Source organism: Apodemus sylvaticus, chromosome X (genome assembly GCF_947179515.1).
Source record: "Apodemus sylvaticus chromosome X, mApoSyl1.1, whole genome shotgun sequence".
In the NCBI taxonomy this organism is placed as follows: domain Eukaryota; kingdom Metazoa; phylum Chordata; class Mammalia; order Rodentia; family Muridae; genus Apodemus; species Apodemus sylvaticus.
The window spans coordinates 271,071-291,330 of record NC_067495.1 but is presented as its reverse complement, the minus strand read 5'-3'; the positions used below and the strand labels follow the sequence as shown (position 1 = coordinate 291,330).

General features: G+C 40.5%; 1 protein-coding gene and 1 long non-coding RNA gene across 2 annotated transcripts in view; both read right to left on the bottom strand.

Moving 5' to 3' along the window:
• Nucleotides 1-1,723: 1,723 nt before the first annotated feature.
• Nucleotides 1,724-17,156, bottom strand: LOC127675454 (zinc finger protein 558-like; the record flags this gene model as incomplete). The annotated part of the gene is made up of 4 exons (XM_052171569.1): nucleotides 1,724-1,850; nucleotides 5,596-5,656; nucleotides 5,871-5,997; nucleotides 17,058-17,156. Coding segments are annotated over 4 exons (414 nt in total), but the record flags the coding sequence as incomplete, so codon positions are not given.
• Nucleotides 17,157-17,162: 6 nt separating this feature from the next.
• The window catches only part of LOC127674897 (uncharacterized), a 70,283-nt gene continuing 67,185 nt past the window's right edge, over nucleotides 17,163-20,260 (bottom strand). Inside the window, exon 3 of the long non-coding RNA XR_007975385.1 lies at nucleotides 17,163-17,195. This is a non-coding gene — a long non-coding RNA (uncharacterized LOC127674897). The remainder of the gene's footprint in view (nucleotides 17,196-20,260) is intronic.

Below are 20,260 nucleotides of genomic sequence, written 5' to 3'. Positions count from 1 at the left end.
TAAATAATTGAAAAATTAAATAAAAATATTTTCTGTTAAAATTAAAGTTTCTCTTAACTAATATTCAAGTAATATTGAAGAAATATATATAGATATGTGTTAAAATTGAAGAATTAGTTGGAAAATAATAATAGTAAAATTGTAAACATAGAAAATATACCTAGAACATTGTCCAAGAACCTAGAAGCAATTTTAATAAAATTGAAGATTTTGATGGAAAATATTTCTAATACAATTGAAGTAATATACGGGAAATGTACTATAATTTAAGATATCAGAAAAGATAATACAGATAAAATATTAGACATATAAAATATTTCTAAACTAATTGAAAAAGTTAGTAGAAAGATTTACTGAAAATATTTGTGAAAAAATTAAGTAAAACTTGAAATAGTGAAGGTTTTAATTGAAAAATAATACAGATAAATGGTAGACATTGAAGGGAGCTAGGATTTCTCAGAATCCATAGTTGAGGCAGCAGGCAGACTTAGAGCCCGGGCACGCTGGACAAGCTTGAAGCAAGGTTGTGATTGAGTCATTCCACAAACAGACCGGCCATAAAAGATAAGGGGCATGCCTGGGAAAACTCCTATGGGTCATACACCATCTGGACTAGAGTCTCCTGTCTCCTGTCTCTTGGATGCAGTTTTCTAATGTCGAAGTGACCTCCTGCTAACAAAATAAATCGCCCTCTTACATTGCTGATGGCCCAAGCTGTATGTATGCCAAAAAGCCCCTTCTGCGTGCCAGAATCCCCCGTCAATGTTTGTATCAGCAAATCATGTGTAACCATGCCAAAACCCCTTGAATTTTCCTATATAACCCCCTAACTTTTGAGCCTCAGGGTCCACTCCGCTGTCTCCTGTGTGAGATACATGTAGGCCCCGGAGCTCTGATAATAAACTGTCTCGTGTGTTTCCATCAAGTTGGTCTCTCATGTTTCCTTTGGTGTATGATATCCCGAGAACGGACTGGGGGACTCCCCAAAAAGGAGGTCCTACATTTGGTGGCCCATACGGGGATATAGGTGGCACCCAAGAACCTCGAAGACCCCCTTGGAGGTATGCTTGTGTGTGTGTGTGTGTGTGTGTGTGCTGGCAATGCATTTGTTCTAAATGTCCTGAGTGTCTGAGTGCGGCACCTCTGTGTATGTGTTTTGGTTTCAGTTTATTAACAGATAGGAGCGGAAGCAGAATTCTACTCCACAGTTTGTTTGCAGCTGCCGCTGTGGGCCAAAAGGACCCAGTTACTGTGGAGGGAGACATACTAGAGTCCCGGAGGCTGCAACCTTGGAGGACTCTCCAAGGGTCAGGGACAGTTAGGGGGACCTGACTGTGGTTTTCAGGAATGAAGGGGACAGAGTGCTTCTTCTACCGAGAAGGGAGTGGAAGCAGAATCCCACCCTGTCAGAAGTTGCGTTTGGCTGTTTAAGTCCAGACAGGGACGAATGTGCTTGGACGTGCTAGTGTTTATTGCTTGTGTTTTGTTTTTTGTTTTTGTCATGGGGCAGACAGTGACAACCCCTTTGTCTTTGACTAAGGACCATTGGATGGAAATTAGGGCAGGAGGACGGAATTTATCAGTAGGAATTAAGAAGAAACAGCGGCAGACCTTTTATGCCTCGGAATGGCCTGATTTTGGGGTAGGATGGTTGCCCATAGGAACTTTTGCTTTGCCTATCATTAGGGCCTTGGAGGCCATTGTTTTTCACAAAGGACCGGGATCACATCCAGACCAACAGCTGTACATCACAGTTTGGGAGGACTTGGCGAGATCCCCACATGAGTGGGCCCAACCATTCCTCCCACCCTGTCGTTCCAGCTCCAGGATCCTGGCTGCCAGAGGAGATGCTGTAGATAAGAAAAAGAAACAGAAGCCTAAGGAGGGGGGCAAGTGCAGCACTCCACTAGCACCTGTTCCTAAGATCTACCCTGAAATAGAAGAACCCCCTGAGTGGGCTGCTCCCCCACCCCCACTTTACCTTGCAGCCCCACTACCAGAACCCTAAACCTCAGTTCCGCTGGCCCCCCTTATAGCTCCAGTCCCTGGGGCCGGAGGAAGGGGTCCCGCTGCAGGGACAAGGAGTTGATGGGGAACCACCTCTAAAGGACTGGCCGACTCCACTGTAGCATCCCTGGGTGTGGTGCTTCCCCTTAGGGCTGTTGGACCACCTCCAATTCCAGACGACCACGATGGTTGACAACTTTTACAGTACTGGTCTTTCTCTTCCTCTGATTTTTATAACTGGAAAGTTTATCCCCCTCCCTTTTCAGAAAACCCTGCAGGGCTTACAGGTCTAATAGAGTCCCTGATGTTTTCACATCAGCCTACCTCTGACGACTGCCAACAACTTTTACAAACGTTGTTCACCACCGAGGAGAAAGAAAGAATTCTCCTCAAAGCTCAGAAGAATACCCGGGACAATGCCGGATGCCCTGTCCAGACACTGGCTGGGATAGATGAAGGATTCCCCTGGGTGCGTCCTCAATGGGACTACAACATGGCACAAGGTAGGGAACAGTTGTCCAATAACCACCGTGCTCTAGAAGCGGGTCTCAGGGGTGCCTCACAAAGGCCCACAAATCTGGCTAAGGTGAGAGAGGTCATGCAGGCGCTGACTGAACCCCCTTCAGTCTTTCTGGAGAGGTTCATGGAGGCTTACAGAAGTTACACCCCTTTTGACCCCATGTCTGTAGGGCAATGATCCTCAGTAATTATTGCCTTTATTGGGCAGTCAGCTCCTGACATCAGAAAGAAATTGCAGCAGATTGAGGGATTGCAAGATTGTACTGTAAGGGATGTGGTTAGAGAGGCTGAGAAAGTGTACCACAAGAGGGAGACAGAAGAAGAGAAACAAGAAAGAGAAAAGAGGGAGAGGAGAAAAGACAAAGCAAGATAAGACTTTGACTAGAATACTGGCCGCAGTAGTAGACAGAGATAAAAGAGACAGGATTTGGCAGTCAGGGGACCTGGGAGACAAAAAATGGCAGGGGACAAGGAGACCCAGAAGAGATAAACCGCACTTAGAAAAAGATCAATGTGCACACTGTAAAGTCAAAGGACACTGGGTTCAGCCTTTTACTCTAAGGTAGTGTCTGTCTTTGTCACTGAGGTGTGTTTCCAGTATGCAGCAAAATGCTGGGTCTTGTTTGCATATCCAGTCCATTTGACTGTCTGTTTATCGGCCATTGATATTAATAGTTATTAAGGAATAGTGATTGTTGCTTCTTGTTATTTTTATGTTTGCATGGTTATCTTATTTTGGGCTTTGTGAAAGACTACTTTATTGCTTTTTCTAGGGTGGAGTTTCCCTCCTTGTGCTGGCATTTTCCATTTATAATACATTTTAGGGCTGATTTTGTGCAAGTATATTGTGTACATTTGTTTTTGTCATGGAATATGTTGTTTCTCCATTTATGTTAACGTTGAGTTTTGCTGGATATAGTAGCCTGGGCTGGTATTTGTGGTAAGTTAGGGTCTATATGACAACTGCCCAGGATCTTCTGGCTTTCATATTTTCTGATATGAAGTCTGGTGAAATTCTGGTAGACCTATGTTTATATGTTACTTGACCATTTTCCCTTACTGCTTTAAATATTCTTTCTTTGAATTGTGCATTTGGTGCATTGATTATGTGAGAGTAGAAATTTATTTTCTATTCCAGTCTATTTGGAGTTCTTTAGTCGTCTGGTATATTCATGGGCATCTCTTTCTTAAGGTTAGGGAAGTTTTCCTCTGTAATTTTGTTGAAGATATTTACCAGCCCTTTAGGTGGGGAATTTTCACTCTCTTCGCCATCTATTACCTTAGATTTGGCCTTCTCATTTTGTCCTGGATTTCCTGGATATTTTTGGTTAAGAAATTTTTGCATTTACATTTTCTTTGACTTTTCTGTCTCAATATTTTCTACGGCATCTTCTACACCTGAGATTCTTTCTTCTCTTTCTTGCATTTTATTGATGGTTGCATCTATGACTCCCAATCTCTTTCCTAGGTATTCTATCTCCAGGGTTGTCTCCCTTTATGAATTCTTTATTGTATCTATTTCGATTTTAAGATCCCGGATGGTGTTGTTCAATTCCTTCCCCTTTTTATTTGCCTTTTTCTGAAAACCATTTAGGGATTTTTGTTTGCCCTCATTAAGGGATACTGGATGTTTTCCTATGTTCTGTATTTCTTTAAGAGAGTTATTTATGCTCTTCTTAAAGTCCTCTATCGTCATCATGAGATATGATTTTAAATCAGAGACTTCCTTTTCTTATGTGTTGGGGCATCCAGGGCTTGCTCTGGTGAAAGAACTAGATGTTGATGATACCAACTTGCCATGGGTTCTGTTGCTTATGATCTTGCCCTTGTGTCCTGCTCTCTGGTTATCTCTAATGTTAGCTGATCTGTCTCTGATTGAGGCTTGTCTCCCCTGTGAGTCTGTGTGTGTGTCAGTACTCCTGAGAGAACAGTTCTCTGCAGGAGAAATTTTTGTATGGAAATAATTGGCACATAATCAGCTACCTCCAAGGTGCAGACAGAATCCAGAAGGATCCTGTCCCCAGCTGTCCCTTGGTTCCTGGGTTCTGATGGCTCTGTGTGGCTCTCTCATGGTCTGGGAATTTGAGCAGAAGTGGAGCTTACAGGTGTGATGGCATTTCTGGGAGATCAACTCTCTCCACACAGAATTTGGATGTGGAGCACTGTGGCATAGGATCAATTCTGGATGCAGGCAGAGAATAAAAGGATCATGTCCCAGGCTGCTGCTCAGTTCTTGCGAACTGAGTGCCCTGTCGGGGTCCCTTTGAGCAGAAGTGGAATTCTTACCTCTACTCATAGGCTTGTCAGAACTAGAATTGTGATGACTGAGGAGGACAGAGATATGAAGCCTAGAATTTCTGAATTCCTAGTACCCATAAAGGTGTTCTATAGTAAGAGTTTGGCTTATTCCCAGGAAAATGACAAAACAAATTAATTGCAATCTTCTATGATATTCAGAAAGTCTATCAAAGTTGGAATATGACATATCTTTTCATTGTTTTGAAAGAGAAAGATGTATGTTGCTTTTTTAAATATTCCTATGTTCACTTGGCTTTTATCCATTGTGACATATAATATACATAATAAAAAATAACAAAAGAAAGATTTCCACAACTGCATTCACTCTTTTTGAATTTTTATTTCTGATAACATGTAGTATATAGATTAATATTTATCCAAAACAACATTCTTGAGTCTCATAAACTGCGCTCTCAACAAATTTAAAAATGCCCCTACAAGAATATTAGCATCACCAACTTTATCATGGACTTTTTGCTTATTAGAAGGTTTTTGATATATATTTATTAGTATTCAATGTCAATATGATATCTAAGTAATTTGAGACTGTACAGATTAGCAGTTCCACAGCATAGCTCTAATGGAGCTACACAGCAAATGGATACACAACTCTGATAACTGATTTTGAGGTCCATGGTTTTGTTAGAAAATTTTAATCATAGCTACACTTAAAGGACAGATATTTTACCCTCTTGCTTTTCTTTAGAGTTTTAAGAACACATTAAAATTTCCTCAGAGATATATTTATATCAGCTGGCACAAGAAAATTACCTTTTAAATCTTCTAGAATTTTCAAAATGTTCTTCAATATCATGGTCTTCCCAATTAGAGCCTAAAACACAGTACCAGAAAATTAATGATATACTATTGGAAAACAGGCACAATTCAAGATATTGTGAATTTTCACAGCTCTATGAAAGCTACAGTGGAAATTCAATGAATCTGATTTATTTAGCTCATTCCTCAATGTTCTCAATTAAAATAACAGAAGATCTTCAATAACCAAGAAATATTTTTTCCTTACTTGAAAAAATTCACAGTCTTACCTAGAGCGTTGAGGTTTAGGAAGGTCTCCAACATCGCATTTTTGTAGAGATTCTTCTGGGATGGATCCAACGATTCCCACTCTTCCTCAGTGAAGTTCACTTGCACATCATCAAAAGTCACTGCTCCCTAAAGCAGTGTACAACCCAAAGCATGATACTGAAATCAATGTAAAGTAAATGTATACTTCATTTACTCTATACTCATACATTTCTGGTACTTCCTTCACTCATTTTATGATTCAGAAGTTATAATCTAATTACCATGTCATTTTAGAAGGAACTTGAATTGAAAGATTCACTAATGTTGCTTCTGAACACTTTACACTTTGAACTTCTCTTGCCTTGCAAGAGAAATGCCAATGAAGAGGGAGATGTGGGAGAAGCAGATCTACAGAACTGAGCCCACATCTGAAAAGTTGCACAAACAATTACTAACTATAAAAATGCTCGGCAAGCTGGGTGTATTTCCTCATGTCTTTAATCACAGGGGTTCCAGCAGGTGTATGTCATTGAGCCGGACACTAGCATGATCTATGTAATGCGGTCCAGGAGAGCAGAAGGGATTAAAACCCTCAATCCCCTGAGGAAATCAACCAAGGAAACAAAAATGATAGAGAACTCACTGGTCTTTACTAAAGTTCCTACAAAGAATTATACATGCATTGCAGTTCTTTATTCATCTTGTAGAAACATGAAGTCAAAGAGTAAAATCTGCAGCATTAATAAAATTTTACTAAAAGGGAATACATGCTTAAATAGCTACAAATGGACAGACGAAAATAATAGTAATATGAATGTTGATCATAAATAAGCAATTTAGGGCAAGAGAGAGAGAGAGCTCAGCATTGAAAAACTCTAGCTGGTCTTCCATATAATGGTGGACAATTTCTCGCAAAGACTTGGGGACCAACAACAACTCATAACTTCAAGATCAGGAGTTCTGAGGCCATCTTCTGACAACAGTAAAGATGAAGCACACATGATATTCATATTCATGCACACAGGCAAAATATTTCTATTCATTCAAACATTTCAGAACAAACACAAGACCGAGACTGAATGTCATACATCTGAAACCCAATGATCATGAAACCTCAGATAATATTGATGTCATAAACATATGCCATCCTGAGAAATAGAATATAATTTATAAATTTGGCCAAATTTCAATATTAAAGATATGGATGAAAAACAGCACAAAAATATGCTTATATTACAAATACAAGACACGTGTCTTTTTTGGTTTCTCTACCTACTTTAAGGACAGACAAAGCTTCACAGAGAAATTTGGTTTGGAAAAGAAAAGCAAAAATAAAATAAATTGAAAAATATAAAGCCACAAGTTTTTTACAATAGTTTATTATTGACTAGCAAATGTATCTATTGTATTTTATATGATTTAAGGAAAGAGATTGTAGTGAATGTATGGGAGCATGAGAAGAAAGTTGAAAGGTCAGTTTCAACCACAAAACAGTAGACACCAAGAATACGATGTTTCCACTCTAAAAGAAATGCAGGAGTAAATATGGAGTAGCGACTGAGGAAACAGCCAATGAAAGTTTCCCAACATGAGTGCCATCCTATAGACAAACTCCAATCCATGACATTACTAATAATACTGTGTTATGCTCCCACAAAGAAGTCTTAAGTCCATGGAGAGGCTCCACAAAGTCTGACTGAAAAAAGCTGAAGAGATTCAGAATCAAACCTTGCATGGACTTTGGGGACTCTTATGGAAGAGTTGGTGGGGAGATTGAAATCCCTGAAGAGGATAGATACTCCATAGGAAGAACAACAGACTCAACTAACAAGGACCCTTGTGGACACTCAGGGACTGAGCCACAAACCAGATACAATACACAGGCTGAACTAAGGCCCCTGGCACATTAGAAGCAGATACTCAGCTCACTCTTGATGAAGGTCATTCAACAACTGAAGTAGCTTTCCCTATAGCTGCCAGGGGACTATCTTTGGACTCTGTTCTCCTAACTGGGCTGCCACATCTGGACTCAGTGGGGGAGGATGCATTTAACTCATAAGAGACTAGATGCACCATTTTGGGGGGATACATGGGGGCCAAAAAAACTTCTCAAAAAGAAACAAAGGAGACTCTGTGATAGCAAGGGATCTATAATAGTGACAGTGTTCAGGGTGATAATGAATGTATAAATTATTGGAGAAACAAAAATAAAAGAGAAAAATAAAAATAAAAATTTCAGTCTATAAACACTATCCTCTTCTCTAAAAGCTTTCTGAAAAGGCTCATCCTACATGATCTTACACAAGCACCACAAAGAGAGTCAGAGAGGACAGACAAGTGGCCCAAAACATCACCTTATCTAGAAAGTTTTGATTCAATCAACTGCATCCTGAACCTTGACATGAAAATCTCATGCTAATCCTGTGATGAAAATGCATTCAGTCTACAGTGATCCCAATAGTTTATAGGAGCTCCTTCACTGTTCAGATGTCTAAAGTGTCTTTTGACACTCAAGGCCAAATCTTGAGAGTCACATCTTGTAATGTCAGACTACAAGTTATATCTTTCTAACTTACAATGGCACAGAATACTCCTTCCCATTCCAATATATAGGTATGTGCACATAGGTAGAGAGAATATTAGTCCAGGCAAGAAACAGAGTGGGGTAAACATCAAATCCTATTGCTTTGTCTGAGACACATTGGACCTCACTTTCTAAAGGCTTAGATGGCCCTATTCCTGTAACTTCTCATACATTTCTCAGTCCGGGTACTTCCTCTCCCTGTATGCATCTCTCCATAGGAGATTTCTCAATGCCTCAGGCATCTAACCAAGTTGTGGTCACAAAATGCTACTCAAGCATCATTCTCATAACTTCACTGCAATGAACTCTCACAGAGGCTTCCCTGGGGCTCTGACTCTGCCAAAAGACTGACTCAAGCCAAACTGAAACCATAGAGGAAGAAACCATGACCTTAAATTATTAATCTATCAATTTTCAGAAGCAGCACTGTATTAATTATCCTCCTATGTTTGGCTTCTTAGTTGATGGACTCTGCCTCACTTGGAACATAGTTGCAGCAGGTTTTATTCATAGTTCCTTTTTGGAACTAGGAAACACTTTGCCAACTCCTTCCGTTAATTTATGATCCATCAGGAGGAAGTGTTATACTTAGTGTACACTTAGGACATCTACCCACTAGAGCATGTGCTTCACTAAGTTCATATCTGTTTTATTTATAACAGCTAGAAACCGAAAAATATCAAGATGTCCCTCAAACAAAATTTGTATACAGAATCGGTGGATCCCTTACAAAATGGAATAATGTTTAGTCTATAAAAACAAGGACATTAGGAATTTTCCAGGCAAATGGAGATGTCTAGATACTATCATCCAGTTTTAGGTATCCCATAACCAAAAGGACATAGATGTATGTACTCACTTACAAATGGATAATAACCATAAGGTAGAGGATATCCACACTACATTTCTTGGCCTTGAAGAAACTAAACAAGAAGGAAGGCAAAGGAGCTGTATAGATAGCTCAGCAGGTAAGAGCACTAACTGCTCTCATGAAGGTCCTGAGTTCAAATCCCAGCAAGCACATGGTGGCTCACCACCTCCCATAAGTAAATTTGAAACCCTCTTCTGCTGTGTCTGAAGACACCAACAGTGTGCTTATATATAATAAATAAATACATCTTTAAAAAGAACAAGGAAGGCTAAAATGACCATGGCTGAATCTCACTCAGAAGTGAAAATAAACCAGTCATAGAAGGTAGATGAATGACAGACAACTGGAAGGGCAAGTAGTTAAGAAAGGGGAAGAGAGGTAAGGAGAAGGTGTGGTGAGAGAAAAGAAAGGGTCAGAGTGTGAGGAAAATGAATTGAATTGTGCAGCTGTCAGGGAGATAGTTGCAGGCACCTTTAGGATGTGCTACAGACCAGGAATGGGAGGGAAACCACGAGTCTATGGTTGTGATCTTAGCTGAGATGCATAGCAGTGAGATATGGACCCTGAGGAGGCCAAATCCTGCAGCTACACAGTCCCCCCTGTGGAGAGTTAAGGACACAAACAGAACCAACAACATTTCCACCCAAAATTTATACTGTATAAAAGAAATGCAGGCAAAAAGATGGAACAGAGAATGAGGGAATGGCCAAATTATACCAGGCCCAACTGGTGACACGTCCCGTGGGCAAGCACCAATCCCTGATATTACTGAGGATATACTTTGTTATACTTCCAGAGAGTAGCTTAGCATATGTCCTCTGATAGTCTCCATCCAGCATGTAACTGAAGCAGATGCAGACACCCACATTCTAACATAGGACAGAGTTCACGGAGATTTTTGAAGCATTGGGGAAAGGACTGAGGGATCTGAAGGAACAGGAAGTTCATAAGAAGACCCACAGTCTCAACTAACATGGACACTACAAGACCCTCAGAGACTGAGTCACCATCTAAAGAGCATTTTCAGGATGGTCTGAGTCCCCTACCATATATTTACTATGTGAGCTACTTAGTCTTCATGTGCTTCCCCCATCAAATGGAGTGGGAGATATTTTTTATGCTGTGGACTGTCTGTCAAAACTGTTCCCCTACCTTGACTTCCTATCTTTATCTCAGTAAGAGACATATGCCTAAACATACAGAGACTTGAAGTGCCATGTTTGATGGATACTCCAGTGGTTTCCAAGCTCCTTGGACAGATAGTAGGAGTTACGAATGAAGGGCTCTGTAAGGTGGAAAGGAAACATGGGAGAACGTGGAATTTAAATTAAATAAATAAGTGATAAATAAGTGCGGAAAATGAACAAATACATATAAATAGAACAAAAATATAGAAGGAAGATCAGTATTTTTAAATTTCACTCCACTCAATAATTCGGGGTGTAAGCAAAGGAGAAGAGTTTTTTTTTTTTTTTTTTGCCAAAATTTCACAGAATCGGCCTCTTACTAAAATTTACACTGTCTATTTTCCTCTGAAATGCAATGATTTCAATTTCCTCTGTCTGTGTTCTGTCAACACTCCATTCTCCTAAGTCCAATGAGAACAACTGTTTAAGATCCATGAACAGCTTTCTAGAAATTTTGCCATCTCAATTTCTGATAATCTAAACATTCCTTCAAAAGGGAACACAGATTCTGTGTAGTAGCAAAATCCCATGTTGATAATTCTTTTGTGCATTTTCTCTTTATCTGGTTGTTGCTTTAAGTTGTTACTCTGCTGCTGAGATGGAATCCTCTGAGCAAAAACATCTCAAGTAATAATCATTTGCTGTGAATGATTCTTCAGACATGTCACAGTTCATCACTATGAAAACTTAGAGTAGAAACTGAAGCTACAAACTGAAGATAAAAGCATGGGCAACATTGTCTCCTGGCTTGCTCTCATGCTTGGTCAGTGTCCCATACTCAGGTAGCTCTCTCATCCAGCCCAGGCCCATTTGCTTATGAATATCGTCACCCTCAGTGGAAGAGCCTTCCCACAGCAATCTTGAAGACTATATCACACAGACATAGTAACCAGCCATTCTGATGAGAGCACACCCTCAACAGTGTATCCTTCAAATAACTGTAGCTCTGAAATGTTGAAATGTTGACTGATTCACTTCATTCCTTATTATTTCTCATTGTGGTTTGCTAAGATTATCTCTTACTGCCCATCTTCTCTCTTAGCTTTCAAAATTAGCTAGCATTCCGTCTTGAATATTAATACCAAACAGGTCAGCAAAAGGGCATCACTTGACTGATTCACTTCATTCCTTATTATTTCTCATTGTGGTTTGCTAAGATTATCTCTTACTGCCCATCTCCTGTCTTAGCTTTCAAAATTAGCTAGCATTCCGTCTTGAATATTAATACCAAACAGGTCAGCAAAAGGGCATCACTCAGTCAACACTCTCTGAAAATCTAGACAGCAAACAATAACCCAGGAATAAACACTAAGCCAAACAAGACAAACTGAGAAACCTGTACTTAGAACTATACTCACAACAAACACTGATGCCTAGACACCAGCATAGAAAGATAAGGAATATCATCCATGAAAATAAGTCACTTCTTAGGACATGTTAGACAAGTAGATAGAAGAAGAAGAGGAGTAGGAGAAGGACGAAGAGGAGGTGGAGGAGGAAGAGGAAGAGGACAAGGAGGAAAAGGAGGAAGAGGAGGAAGAAGAAGAAGAACAAGATGATCAATCCGCATAAAATATTTCAAAGGAAACCATAAATGAAAACTTTCCCAAACTAAAGAAGGTGTAAATTTGGTTTTGTCATGGAATGTCTTGCTTTCTCCATCTATTGTGATTGAAACTGGGGAAGACCCTTGAGGACATCGGTACAGGGGGAAAGTTCCTGAACAGAACACCAATAGCTTATGCTCTAAGATCAAGAATTGACAAATGGGACGTCATAAAATTACAAAGTTTCTGTAAGGAAAGGACACCAAAAAAAAGGACAAATCGGTAACCAACAAATTGGGAAAAGATCTTCACCAACCTTACATCAGATAGAGGGCTAATATCCAATATATATAAAGAACTCAAGAAGTTAGACTCCAGAAAACCAAATAACCCTATTAAAAAAAAAGGAGTACAGAGTTAAACAAAGAATTTTCACCTGAAGAAGTTCGGATGGCGGAGAAGCATCTTAAAAAATGCTCAACTTCATTAGTCATTAGGGAAATGCAAATCAAAACAACCCTGAGATTTCACATTACACCAATCAGAATGGCTAAGATTAAAAATTCAGGAGACAGCAGATGTTGGCGAGGATGTGGAGAAAGAGGAACACTCCTCCACTGCTGGTCGGGTTGCAAATTGGTTCAACCACTCTGGAAATCAGTCTGGCGGTTCTTCCGAAAACTGGACACCTCATTTCCAGAAGATAATGCTATACCACTCCTGGACATATACCCAAAAGATCCCAAACCATGTAATAAGGATACATGTTCCACTATGTTCATAGCAGACCTATTTATAATTGCCAAAAGCTGGAAAGAACCCAGGTATCCCTCAACAGAAGAGTGGATGCAAAAAATGTGGTATATCTACACAATGGCGTACTATTCAGCCATTAGAAACAATGAATTCATGAAATTCTTAGGCAAATGGATGGAGATGGAGAACATTATACTGAGTGAGGTAACCCAGACTCAAAAGGTGAATCATGGTATGCACTCACTAATAAGTGGATATTAACCTAGAAAATTGGAATACCCAAAACATAATCCACACATCAAATGATGTACAAGAAGAACGGAGGAGTGGCCCATTGTTCTGGAAAGACTCAGTGAAGCAGTATAGGGCAAAACCAGAACAGGGAAGTGGGAAGGGTTGGGTGGGAAAACAGGGGGGGGGGAAGGGGGCTGATGGGACTTTGCGGATGTGGGGGTCAAGAAAATGGGAAATCATTTGAAATGTAAATAAAAAATATATCGAATTAAAAAAAATAAAGAAGGTGCATGTTAGTGAACAACAAGCATCAAAAATACAAAACAGATAGGGAAAGAGTCCTTTTGCCACATAATACTCAACACTCTACACATATGTATTAAAGAAATATAAAAAAAACTACAGCAGAAAAATATTAAATAAACTAAACAAAAAGTTGTAATGTATGAAATCAGAACTATTAGATTCAAAACTGCCTTCTTTTTTTAAGGAATCAATTAATTACTTATACAATGTTTTCCCTGCAGGTATTCCTACAGACCAGAAGAGGGCACCAGATCACATTACATATAGATGTGAGCCACCATGTGATTGCTAAGAATTGAACTCTCATGACCTGTGTAAGAACAGCCAGAGTTCTTAACCTGTGAGCTGTCTGTCAAGGCCTATTCCTGCCATATTAATGTATATTATAAAAGACAGACAGATCTGGGCACAGGCGCTGCATAGTCCTAGAAACCACCCATGCACCTACAACAAAGCAACTGGTCCAGATGTTTTGGACAGAATTACAATCAGCAATGATACTGAAGTTATTAAGAGGTCATTGTCTGAACTAACAAGTAAGAAGCAAATCTAGAAACCTCACATGTAGTCACATCTCGCTGATGTTTCCCATCCAACTCCATAGAGGACCCATCAACCCAGTGCATACAGCTCAGCAGTGTTCTCCTCCCGATTGTGGGCAGATATCCTGTGCTCATGAGGTCTTGATTTCAGAGCTTCCCTGAGGTCCCCTCACAGCACCCAACAGTAGAGCTCAAAGCAGGATGCGGAGAACAGTTCAAGCTGCACAGCCACAGTGAAGACACAGAAAGCCTCCCAGAAGATCTCACCTCTTTGACTGACTCTGCCTGCAGACTTGATTGGCCAGGGAGTCTAACCCCTCCTCAGGTTAAAGTGTGCTTCTGGTCTAGGCCTGCCCTTTTCCAGATTTCAGGAGTGGATTGCACTCCATTAGCAATTGAAAGAAGATTCCAAGACAAATCTTACCCTACCCAGTCCTGTGGTAGGACACACCATTCCAGCTCTGGCCAGTTAGCTGCCTGTTCTTTCCCTCTGTGAACCAAGATGTTACCAGGACCTGACTTCTGACATTGCCTGAGCTTTTCTCAAAGCAGTTGTCTTCTTCCCATATTCAAGAAGAATAGCTGGCAATGACTATTACTCAATATGCAATGGTGGTATCTCTCTGACCGACTAATGGAGGACCCAATGCTTGAACCAGGGTATTAACATTAAAGATGGAGTTGTAATGACAAGAGTTTTACCCAGGCAGTGGTGGTACATGCCTATAATCCTAGCTCTTGACAAGCAGAGGCAGGTGAATTTCTGAGTTCCAAGCCATCCTGGTATACAGAGTGACATCCAGGAAAGCAAGGACCATACAGAGAAAACCTGTCTCTAAAAAAAAAAAACCAAGAAATAAGAAAGAAACAAAAAACAAATGAAGAGTTTTGTTTATGGCTAAATGCTGAGATCAGGAAAACTGAAGCTTCCTTCAACAGAGGATAGGTAGCCAACAACCACAGGAGAAAAGCAAGAAACATAAGGGGATCTCTTTTGAGCACTATTACTAGTCAGCACATTTTCATCCATGGCAAAGGAAAGAAAGAACACAGTTGGATTAACACAGATTTTAGAGATAAGCCTATATCAAATCATAGAGAAAGTGAGTCTTTCTATGTATATAAAAAGGGTCATTAATAGAATGTCCCAATAAAGTCTGTCAGCGAAGGAAAGCTAGAAATATCAGATCTTTTTATTTCATGTTGCAGGATATTACAGCTGATCTTCAGTATATACCAGAATACTTAAGAAATAAGTACTTCCAATGTGAGTTTTAAAATAAAATAATAAAACAAATCACCTTTGTTTTGTAAAATAAAGTAGTACAAATAGAAAAAAACAAAAATGGCTTTTCTACATGTAAGTTGCAAAAAGCATCTACAGTCTAGATCAAAGGTGGATCTCAACATCTCAAAAGATCAAGATTAAGAAAGGGCTTTTACTCCCAAAGGTATAATTAAGAAATATTCCCCACACTAAACAGGGTTAGAGTTAGGGTTAGGGGATTAGAGTGTTATGGCAAGAATCAGGACAAGGGTTGTTAGAGTTGAGATGCTTAGGAAATTAAGGAGTTAATATAGGATTAGAGATTTAGGATAAGTCCCAGGATTAGGCTCAGGTTTAGGGTTAATGTGGCCATCATTATTCTTGATGGTTTCACTGAATCAATAGAATCCCTATTACACAAAGAATTTGTTTTATTTTCAGTTTTCACTATTTCCCTCACCCTGCCCCCTCCAATGAAAGGAATCCTCTCCCAGTAACACACAAAAAAGCCTACATACACTTAGCCCAGGTGATGATACTGGCTCACTTCCATGACAGACCCTAAGTGGCAAGCTGGTATTGTTGCCTATATACAACTTTATACTTACCTAAGGAGGCAACAGTTGTAAATTATTAGCTCAGTTCAGTTGTCCTTCCACAGAGACCTATCAATTATATTCCTAGATAATCTGAAGTAGTAACCATGTTGGTGAGCACAATATGCACACACTCAGGTATGGTTGCCCATCACTGTGGTGGCAATTATCTCCTGTCTGACCAGGTGCTATGGATTAATGTAGCTGAATGTATTTCCTTACCTTGCGATGAATTTAATCCCCACAGAGGCAGGAACAAGAAAAAAAAAATGGTTCCTAGCACAGTGGTTAGAGGTGGGGCCTTTGGGTGATAGAAGTTGCATAAATACTGGTGTTTATAGAGGGAACAGTATCAGAAAACACACACATACAATAATCGACATTCTCTATCTCCCCTAGGCTCTTGCCATATGGTACTTACACCACATTGAAAATCAGCCAAGAAGGCAAATATGCATACAGTCACTTAACTTTGGGCCATGAATGTAAACCAAATTAAACCTTAATCTTTATAAAGTAACCAAACCTCAAGCAGTTTGTTACAGTGACAGGAAATGAACTAATATGACAGAGGAAGAAAAGAGGCACATCTGTGAAGAACAAGATAACCAAATAGAGCTGATGGAGGTGTCCATTTGAGAGGCTTCTGATGTCATGTTGCTAATCACCCCAAGTATACATTTACTGTCTGAAATTGTGGAATAAAATATCCTATCACCTAAGAGGAAGGGAAAAGTGCTTTCTGCTTCTGTGTACACGGAGGTCAGTGCATGGGAGTTTGTAAGATAAAAGGCTGGTACACTGACAGGAAAGGCTACTGAGCTTGTCATAATTCTAAGTCAGGGTCCTCTACAGTTTGGACACAAGGAGACAGACAACTGTGTAGGGGTCCCTAGCACACAGAAGAGTTGATTTACCCCAGATCCCAAACTGTATAACTTACCCAGAAAAGGAGGAGAGACTTTATCTCGATCTCAATGTAAAACCCAAGTAGGAGGCTATCAACATCAACCCCTGGCCCCAAAATACACACTACACACACACACACACACACACCATATACATATATACACACAGCATGCGTACACACACACACACACACACACACACACACACACACACACACACACACAGAAGCTGAAGCAGCAGTGCTACCCCCTGGCTGTTCCTGTGGGGTGACCTGCTGTTTCAGGTCAGTTATGGACACTCACCTAGCGTGTCCTTGAGATTCTTCACCAGGGAGCCCTTCTTCAGGCTGTTCTTATGCTCCACGTAGTTGGAAGGCACATAGCCTGTCCTGTTGGCTGCATTTCTCACCCGCCACCAAGTCTTGGAGTCATCCAGCAGCCACAACCGCTCATTCTTCCTGATGTCAAGCTCCTGGTCCTGCTGGGCAGTATAGTCCCACTTGGCTATGACAAGATGACTTCTTCTGTCATCTTTCATGGAGTCCTTCTGCCAGCAAAACATTTGAAGATGCTCATTAGCTACCTGAACACCTCTCCTCTGACAGATTTGAAAAATTGTCAATGACAGCTCCTATTGCCACCAGTTTCCTTCCAGCCGCTTGAAACACTTGCCCTTAAAATGACCTACCTGTAAGCTCTAATGCTGCTTAGAAACAACATCTTGTAATCAAAGCCTGCAGCCCCTCTCAGTGCACTAAACACACTGCACATTTTACGGAAGCTAGATGTAAACTTGTGGGGGGGACATTCAAAATAACAATCTCATATCTAGATGATCTTTTGACAAGTGACACCATCCCCTTATAGCTGACAAGTTTACACTACTATTTTCAGCATATGATGAGGATTTTGAAGATATTTAATAAATATAACATACCCAAACTACTCCCATAAGCTCAAATTCAATTAGTGTACTACTAATGCACAGTGGTATCCTGAGTTGGACTGTAAACTATACAAAGTAAATTTGTGACGTCACTGTTGAAATGTAAACAAAGCCTAGGCAACAGCAATGTGCCCTGTCAATTAGTTCTGACAATTCAATGTAATATGACAACACTGGAGAAATTAGCTAAGGGCTAATTTTCTGCACAAATAACTACAGCTTTCCTGTAAATATAAAATTACTGTTGAAAACAAAGCAATACTTAGATATTTACCACATCATTCATAATTCCCCAAACTGGAAAATAAACAAAGATATTCTTCAGTATGTGAACTGATAAACCAACTGTGTACCTGACAGTGGAATACTTAAGTGTTAGGAACAGAGTAGGAGGAAATGAAGATGCTTCCTATGATTGAAGGCAGACAGCAAGGCTACAAAGGCTAGGCATGTGGATTTGGACATGGGGGTCTCCTGGGAGCAACCTTTACTGACATCATGCAGCCCTGTTCTCTATAGCTTTTGTGCCCATCACTGGGTCACACTGGGTCACTCAGTGTTAGCAAGAATCATCCGCCCTGACACCTGCCCAGGCTCCAGGACTCCCACCATGCTGCACGTGATGGCTGGCCCCCTGGCCTCCTCCAGCGAGAACCCTGTTAGGTGGGCTCACCCAGGATCCTCCACAGCATGGTCCTCCTCTCCTCTGGCTGTGAACTCCCGCTTATCCTCACATGGGGAGCTGAACTCTGACTTCCTGATTGTAGAATTCTGTTGTAGGACCAGTCTGCCTTGCTGTCTCCTAACTAGCTCTTGAATAGCAATTTCATTATATGACATGCTAAGAAAGGCAAAGATCTTTGGAGACACAGGACCAGTGGACAGAGAGGAGGGGGAGAAGCACACAATGCAGAGAGATGGTGAGCACGTGTAATTGCAAATATATATCAAGACGTGTTGTGTAGACCAAAATACATAATAAAACTACTCCAAAATACAGCTTATTAAAACAAATGGCACAAAGCTGATGAAGTCAATCTGGGACGTACTAGATAGGAAAGAACACAAAACACACAGGTTCACCTATTTCAGCAACTGTACCCTTCTCAGGTACAAAATGCACAAGTGTTCTTGAAGTGCAAAAATCATATCCAGCCCCTCTACTGACTGGATATGCCCCTCAGTTATAAAAGGAGTGATGACAAGATACTTGACCCAAACTCCTCTTGACAGAGTTCTTATGATCTTACTTCATGAGTTCAGAGTCACAGGAAACCCATGCATCTGACCCATGGAGGCACGAATATGACATGTTCTACTGTATTTGGGCACATAAATATAGAATAATACATGTCTTCTCACTTATGAGTTGCCATATTAGATAAAAATCATTTGGGAAAAAGAATATACTTGTAAATTGTACACATAATGCACATAATATCCACGAAGGTAGAGTTTACACAAAGGTCTTCTCAAAGCCAGAGACGATAGCTAACTGCCGTCAGAAGGCCACAGCTTGTAGCTCAGACACCTGATTTCTCTACCAGATTAGACCCAAAAAGCAACGAGGTAGGCATCTCTTTTAAAGTCAGGGAGAGGAACAAAAGTAGTAATAAAAATGAGGTTCAGAGGGGATTCCATTTAAATTCCATGCCTGCTGCCGAATTATATAATTTCCAAAATGAATTTAAATAGGATCAGATCATCATTTAAATCAGTTGATATCCAGCCAACCAAAGCTCTCTATTGAATTTCCTTCTGCATCAACAACAGTTATGAGAGGACTTGGATGCATTTATTTCAGTGCACGCGCTGAAAGCATAAGGCTTACAAAAACATAGCTTCCTGCTAAGCCACAGAGCAGGGTGTTGGAGAGGCCACAGTGTGCAGCTAAGGGATGCAGCAGGCACCAAGTGCATCTGGCCAAGAAAAAGCCACATGCACTGCAGGTAGCCAGACTGGGGGCAGAGGAACCAGATACCCCAGATGCAGGATATGGAGGTGCAAGACTTGGTGTTTTTCTGGCTAGGAATCAGTCTTGTTTTAGTGGGATCTTTCCTTGTTATGCCCTAAGATTTGCCTCAGGTCTTGGAAAAGACTTTGGACTTCTAACACTCTTGAGATAAAGAATAAGAAATCTTTCAAAGTTATAATGAATGCAATTTGCATTAAGAGGTGGCCACAACCCTCTGGGGACCAGGGGTAAAATGTTACAGTTCAAGTGCTGTGTTTGGGTGTCTTGTGGTGTTTGTTAACCTGACTGGAATAAAAAACCCTCAGGGCATTAATGAGACACAAGAATGTAGTGGGTATATTTATGCGGGTGCTTCCAGAGAGGTTTAGTTGAGGAAAAAATTTATCTTAAATATGGGTAGCATCACTCTATGGGCTAGCATCCTGGACTAAATACAGAGAAAAAAAGGAGTAAGGTAGCTAAACCCCAGTATTCCCCTTCTTCCTTCCTGGTCTGGCCATAAACCAAGTTGCTTCCAGTGCCCTTCCTTCCCTGCCATGGTGAACCACCTTCTTCTGAACTACAAGGTCAAACAAATCCTTTCTTCCTTTATGGGCGTTGGCACTGCTTGGGAGCACGTCCTCTACCAATCATATCAGAATCTCCAGGAAAGGGCCAGGTCCCAGGACCCCTCTTATCTTCTCTGGTGCTC